The sequence below is a fragment of the Oncorhynchus clarkii genome, chromosome 12, assembly GCF_045791955.1.
Source record: "Oncorhynchus clarkii lewisi isolate Uvic-CL-2024 chromosome 12, UVic_Ocla_1.0, whole genome shotgun sequence".
NCBI lineage: Eukaryota > Metazoa > Chordata > Actinopteri > Salmoniformes > Salmonidae > Oncorhynchus > Oncorhynchus clarkii.
The window spans coordinates 12104612-12112111 of record NC_092158.1 but is presented as its reverse complement, the minus strand read 5'-3'; the positions used below and the strand labels follow the sequence as shown (position 1 = coordinate 12112111).

The 7500-nt window shown below is 45.5% G+C and overlaps 1 protein-coding gene across 28 annotated transcripts in view; it reads right to left on the bottom strand.

The window, feature by feature from the left end:
- Positions 1–7500, bottom strand: part of LOC139422712 (alpha-adducin-like) — a 55343-nt gene that overhangs the window by 11347 nt on the left and 36496 nt on the right. For all 28 annotated transcript variants that reach the window (XM_071174011.1, XM_071174015.1, XM_071173995.1 and 25 more), the window contains 2 exons: positions 6133–6228; positions 5756–5848 (listed from right to left, as the gene is read on the bottom strand). In XM_071174011.1, the coding sequence (XP_071030112.1) occupies positions 5756–5848; positions 6133–6228 (189 nt within the window). The remainder of the gene's footprint in view (positions 1–5755; positions 5849–6132; positions 6229–7500) is intronic.

Below are 7500 nucleotides of genomic sequence, written 5' to 3'. Positions count from 1 at the left end.
TACACCGTGTGATCACTGGTCTCTGCCATATGGACACACTGATACATCGTGTGATCACTGGCCTCTGCCATATGGACACACTGATACATCGTGTGATCACTGGCCTCTGCCATAAGGACACACTGATACACCGTGTGATCACTGGTCTCTACCATAAGGACACACTGATACACCGTGATCACTGGTCTCTACCATATGGACACACTGATACACCGTGATCACTGGTCTCTACCATATGGACACACTGATACACCGTGTGATCACTGGCCTCTGCCATATGGACACACTGATACACCGTGATCACTGGCCTCTACCATATGGACACACTGATACACCGTGATCACTGGTCTCTACCATATGGACACACTGATACACCATGTGATCACTGGCCTCTGCCATAAGGACACACTGATACACCGTGTGATCACTGGCCTCTGCCATATGGACACACTGATACACCGTGATAACTGGCCTCTGCCATATGGACACACTGATACACCGTGATCACTGGCCTCTGCCATATGGACACACTGATACACCGTGATCACTGGCCTCTACCATATGGACACACTGATACACCGTGATCACTGGCCTCTACCATATGGACACACTGATACACCGTGTGATCACTGGCCTCTGCCATATGGACACACTGATACACCGTGATCACTGGCCTCTGCCATATGGACACACTGATACACCGTGATCACTGGCCTCTGCCATATGGACACACTGATACACCGTGATCATTGGCCTCTGCCATATGGACACACTGATATACCGTGATCATTGGCCTCTACCATATGGACACACTGATATACCGTGATCACTGGTCTCTACCATATGGACACACTGATACACCGTGATCACTGGTCTCTACCATATGGACACACTGATACACCGTGTGATCACTGGCCTCTGCCATATGGACACACTGATACACCGTGATCACTGGCCTCTGCCATATGGACACACTGATACACCGTGATCACTGGTCTCTACCATATGGACACACTGATACACCGTGTGATCACTGGCCTCTGCCATATGGACACACTGATACACCGTGTGATCACTGGCCTCTGCCATATGGACACACTGATACACCGTGATCACTGGCCTCTGCCATATGGACACACTGATACACCGTGATCATTGGCCTCTGCCATATGGACACACTGATACACCGTGTGATCACTGGTCTCTGCCATATGGACACACTGATACACCGTGTGATCACTGGCCTCTGCCATATGGACACACTGATACACCGTGATCACTGGCCTCTGCCATATGGACACACTGATACACCGTGATCACTGGTCTCTACCATATGGACACACTGATACACCGTGATCACTGGCCTCTACCATATGGACACACTGATACACCGTGATCACTGGTCTCTACCATATGGACACACTGATACACCGTGTGATCACTGGCCTCTGCCATATGGACACACTGATACACCGTGATCACTGGCCTCTGCCATATGGACACACTGATACACCGTGTGATCACTGGCCTCTGCCATATGGACACACTGATACACCGTGATCACTGGCCTCTGCCATATGGACACACTGATACACCGTGATCACTGGCCTCTACCATATGGACACACTGATACACCGTGATCACTGGTCTCTACCATATGGACACACTGATACACTGTGTGATCACTGGCCTCTGCCATAAGGACACACTGATACACGGTGTGATCACTGGTCTCTGCCATATGGACACACTGATACACTGTGTGATCACTGGCCTCTGCCATAAGGACACACTGATACACGGTGTGATCACTGGTCTCTGCCATATGGACACACTGATACACCGTGTGATCACTGGCCTCTGCCATAAGGACACACTGATACACCGTGTGATCACTCGTCTCTGCCATATGGACACACTGATACACCGTGTGATCACTGGTCTCTGCCATATGGACACACTGATACACCGTGTGATCACTGGCCTCTGCCATAAGGACACACTGATACACCGTATGATCACTGGTCTCTACCATAAGGACACACTGATACACCGTGATCACTGGTCTCTACCATATGGACACACTGATACACCGTGATCACTGGCCTCTGCCATATGGACACACTGATACACCGTGTGATCACTGGCCTCTGCCATATGGACACACTGATACACCGTGTGATCACTGGTCTCTGCCATAAGGACACACTGATACACCGTGATCACTGGCCTAAACGAGTGCATGGAACTCAATGTCCAATGCAGCCGTTGACCTTGATCAACCAAGTAAAAAATACATAAAACCGACAAATAAAAACATAAATAATGAAAATTCTGGTTCTTTCAAATCCCAGTCATCTCTCTCTACTCAGCCTGTCTGCCTCCCTTTCTATCGGTCTTGATTTGAGCTACAGCTAGTGAAGTGCAACATCGTATCTAATCAATCAACTGGATCAGTCCTGAAGCTCTCTAGCAAACTTGCAAGATTGTATCAACTATTCTATTCCAGGCCCTCAGAGTTTCCCACTCCAGTGAGCTCAGGACAGAAAGACGTTTTTACGCAAGGGAAAGGTATTTTATAACGTTTCCACTGGACACTGCCCCCCCCCCCCCCACCCCCCTTGGGTTGTGCCGTGGCGGAGATCTTTGTGGGCTATACTCGGCCTTGTCTCAGCATGGTAAGTTGGTGGTTGAAGTTATCCCTCTAGTGGTGTGGGGGCTGTGCTTTGGCAAAGTGGGTGGGGTTATATCCTGTTTGGCCCTGTCTGGGGTTATCATCGGATGGGCCACAGTGTCTCCTGACCCCTCCTGTCTCAGCCTCAAGTATTTATGCTGCAGTAGTTTATGTGTCGGGGGGCTAGCGTCAGTTTGTTATATCTGGAGTACTTCTGTCTTATCCGGTGTCCTGTGTGAATTTAAGTATGCTCTCTCTAATTCTCTCTTTCTTTCCCTCTCTCGGAGGACCTGAGCCCTAGGACCATGCCTCAGGACTACCTGGCATGATGACTCCTTGCTTGATCCCAGTCCACCTGGCCGTGCTGCTGCTTCAGTTTCAACTGTTCTGCCTGCGGCTATGGAATCCTGATCTGTTCACCGGACGTGCTACCTGTCCCAGACCTGCTGTTTTCAACTCTCTAGAGACAGCAGGAGCGGTAGAGATACTCTTAATGATCGGCTATGAAAAGCCAACTGACATTTCTTCCTGAGGTGCTGACTTGCTGCACCCTCGCCAACTACTGTGATTATTATTATTTGACCCTGCTGGTCATCTATGAACATTTGAACATCTTGGCCATGTTCTGTTATAATCTCCACCCGGCACAGCCAGAAGAGGACTGGCCACCCCTCATAGCCTGGTTCCTCTCTAGGTTTCTTCCTAGGTTTTGGCCTTTCTAGGGAGTTTTTCCTAGCCACCTTGCTTCTACCCATGCATTGCTTGCTGTTTGGGGTTTTAGGCTGGGTTTCTGTACAACACTTTGAGATATCAGCTGATGTACGAAGGGCTATATAAAATACATTTGATTTGATTTATGGGTGGTAAAATATAAATCATGTATTTTTTACTTACTGTGTGAGGTGAAGAAAAAAATTACTGAAGCTCAGCTTATTAGTGGTGGACGTGGTGACTGAGAATACGAAATGGGCACAATTGCGCCAGCATGCCAAGTAGGCTACTTATGTGTGCTCAGGCATTAAGTAGACAGAAAAAACAGACACATGCTCATTACTCACATGGAGCACTCCAAACAGACAAAACAAAACAACTCGTAAATGATGGTTTTGAAATAAACCAATAAACATTTCAACTCTGAGAATGAGAAATGACAGTAGGCCTAATTAGTAAGACATACGTTTCTGTTAACGGAGATTAACGGTTCATTTACTGCTGGCTACAGATGTAATGGCGAATTGATCAAAATAAACAAACAAACGGTAAACAATTTACCCCAAACAATAAATGCGTAATAATTGGCAGAAGACAGCCGAATGGATTCATTCTAGAGACAGCCTATAGCTGCGACTATTTTCGCCACACACCACTCCTCCTCCTGGTCTCAACATTTTAGAATGATACTCCAGACACATTGTCTTCACATATTTTAGATGTTTTTCCGCTGACAGCTGCAACTCAATAATCATCTAGGCCTTTTGTCACGCGCTGCCTATGAAAGACTTCCTCATGTGATTTATGTATAGACAGGAGTAATTATATAAATATATGTTTTACTTTAGGGCCTAATTAGACATGCAGCCTATGAAAGACTTCCTCATACGACATTCCTCTCCTGTTCTATTGGTTTTCATATCAACTTTATTTCGATGTGCAGAAGCCAAAAGGCACAATCCTAGTCATATTAGCAACCCATGCTAGTTGTTGTATCTTTAGATTCACCCGCTTTCTAAATTTCAAACAGGGATTTTCATCTCTGTCCTATACCGCTCATATCAAATGCGCTGTTTAGAATGGTGTTTTGCCTCAATTTGCATTTTGGTAAAGGTTTGAAAATGGAGGTTTTATTGGCTGCTTCATTACAGGAGTTGCATGTTTTGTTAAGATGAATTACCATAATCTAAATGTGATTTCTGTCATTCTGAGCATCGTGGACGGAAGCTCTAATAGGTTACACACCCAATGCGTGGGTCTGGTGAATTTCTTTAAATTAAAATGTTCCCGGTCACGTTGTCCAGCGCCACATTTTCCTAACAGAAACCCTGCCGTACACACACACACACACACACGTCCATACAGTACACACACTACACACACACCATACAGTACACACACCATACAGTACACACACCATACAGTACACACACACACATGCAGAGTTTGTTTCAGTGAGGAAAATGGGGCAGTCAAGCATGATAATGGTAAGAAATATGCCAGGCCCATGCATTGCAAGACCACACTTCACATAGAAGTGTGAATGTACTGAAAACACAAACCGAGTGCAATGCATAAGACAGTATATTTAAATCATATCTCTCAAATGACGCTACCAACAGTTACAGCTAAACAGTGAAGAAACAGTTCAGAGACAACCAGCAGTTATTGTTCAAGTCAGGAAACAATAAAGGTCATAAGGTTTAGAGCATAAACACTCCAACAATCTCCTCAGAAACTCATTCTCTCATAGAGAGAAATAAACGTGTAAGTTAACACAATTTGACAAGAGCAAATGAGTGGGATCCAACCAAGGTCAGATAATGAACAGGACCTCAGAGGGTAAACCAACAACATGCAAACTCAACTCTGAAGTCATGAAAGCAATCTGACAGACCTGAAGGCTAACAGCATGTTGGGGTTAGCCAACAAAAGGAGGCGGCAAACCCAAATCAACCAAAGGAGATGAACACAACCCGGCCTGTGACGCAGCATGAGGTTTACCTCTGACCGCCATGTTACTTACCTGCCACACTGAACTTCTCTGTGGTCAAAGAATAAGGTAAGTTAAGTTCACTTAAATATCAGGTCAGACTTGGGTTCAAATACTATTCGAAATCATTCAAATACTTCAAGCATTTGCTTTAGTTGGCTTAGAGGGCAGGGTTTGCAGTTTTGGAACTATTGTATTTGTTACATTGCACCAGGTAACTCAATCCAGCCCAGTTTAAGATTTTTAAACGATTTTAAATAGTACTTGAATGCAGGTCTGACTCAGGGTAAGCAGCACACATATTGCCATTTTGCAGGGGTTGCCTGGCTGTGGGGCGGGGCGTAGTGCAGGAGGGGTGGGGCGCAAGAGGGACTCACCTGGATAAAGGAGCGATCCACCATGCTCCCAGCACACAGCACCTGGGACTCTGGCCCTGCTGTCGTGATGTCCTTCAGGTTCTGCTCTCTGATCTAGAGGACGGTGGTAGTCGACAGAAAGAGAGGTTTTGGATACAAAGCCACGGTCAAGACAGAAAAACATCTAGATTCTCTACCCTTCTCCCGAAGTGTGCACTTGTACATGACCTCTCATGGATTTATCAATGGTGGAATCTCCCTTTCTAGCAATCCTTACACAAATCCAGTGCTTTTAAATCCATGTGCAAGAGAAATACACACTTCGGGTGTAGGGCCGATGGTCGAGACCAAAGCCATGTTGAAATGACAGCCTACCGACGCCTGTATCAACATCATACCTTGTTCCTCATCTCCAGCACCTCCTTGGGGTTTGTGTTGAGCGGGACAAACTGATTGGCCACTGCAGCCTGTCGCATTCCTTCCTCATTTGTCCACTGTAATCACCATAGCAACAATTAAAATAAACAAAATGAGGCAGCCAAAATAACATGGGGAAAAAAAAGCAAACAAAATCTAGAAATATACAGACCAAGCAGGCTTTAAAGAACTATAATAAATAGGTCATGCTTTTCAAACAGAAATAATGGAGGAGAAGGTACAAATGATTCTGTGAAGGAGTTCTAAATATATTACACCTGGAAGCAGTGAACCAATGATGATGCACCTTTTGTCAAGATGGCTCGCTGTTACAACAGTTCTAGTCAGTGCTTTTCAGTATCAAGTTACCCTGTCCCATTACCTAAAGCCCAAACATCTGACCCTTTCTTATTGACTTGATGGAAATGAGTAGGCCCTCCTACATTACTCGAAGACGCACCATCATCATCATCATCATTGATACTCTTGCGGTTAGATTTCAATAACAGATACAAATGACAACAAAAAACACACAAAAGAGCAACTGAAGGCATCACAAGATGACGAGAGACTGTGGAAGAGGGAGGGGTGAAGAATTGGAGGGGTGAGGTGGTGGAGGGGTGAGGACGTGGAGGGGTGAGGCAGGGGGTGAGGACGTGGAGGGGTGAGGCAGGGGGTGAGGACGTAGAGGGTTGAGGAGATGGTGCTGGCTTACAGTACAGTAGAAGCTATGTGGACCAGCGAGACAGTGGCAGTTGGGTGAGGCGTGAGCATCACCAAGTCATTTCCCAGGCTAACGTAACGTACAGTAATAGTAACAGGACAACAGAGATAAAGAGAGAAACACAACGACAGACGAGACACTCGTCGACCACTGACTGACTGAAAAACTAATCGGAGAAAAAAAAAATCCCCCCCCCCCCCCCCCCCCAATAATTGTACGTTATACAAGTTAAAGGGTCTTTAGTTTACGTTTAGATATAAAGGGATGCCTTGGCTTCTATGGTATTTTCATCTACTACTGACATGTTTTATATGACAGAAGTAGAAAACAACTAAGAAGAAATACTCTGGAGCTGTCATTTCTGGAAGGTAATGAACAGGACTGTTTCTGGAGTTCTTGACAGAGTTGTTTAAACCTGAACATAGGTAATGCTCAGCCCGAGACAGAGGTAGAAAATAAATATATAGGAGACATTTCTTTCTCAGACACAGATATGATTGAATGAGCAGCAAGTCAATCTAACTTAAGCTTCAGAAAAGTAAGTTACTCTGTATTTTTCCTTGGAGAAGCATGAGCTATGGGTTCTTTTCTGCTGTGGAAATGTTTCGGCTGAGCTGTATAAAAG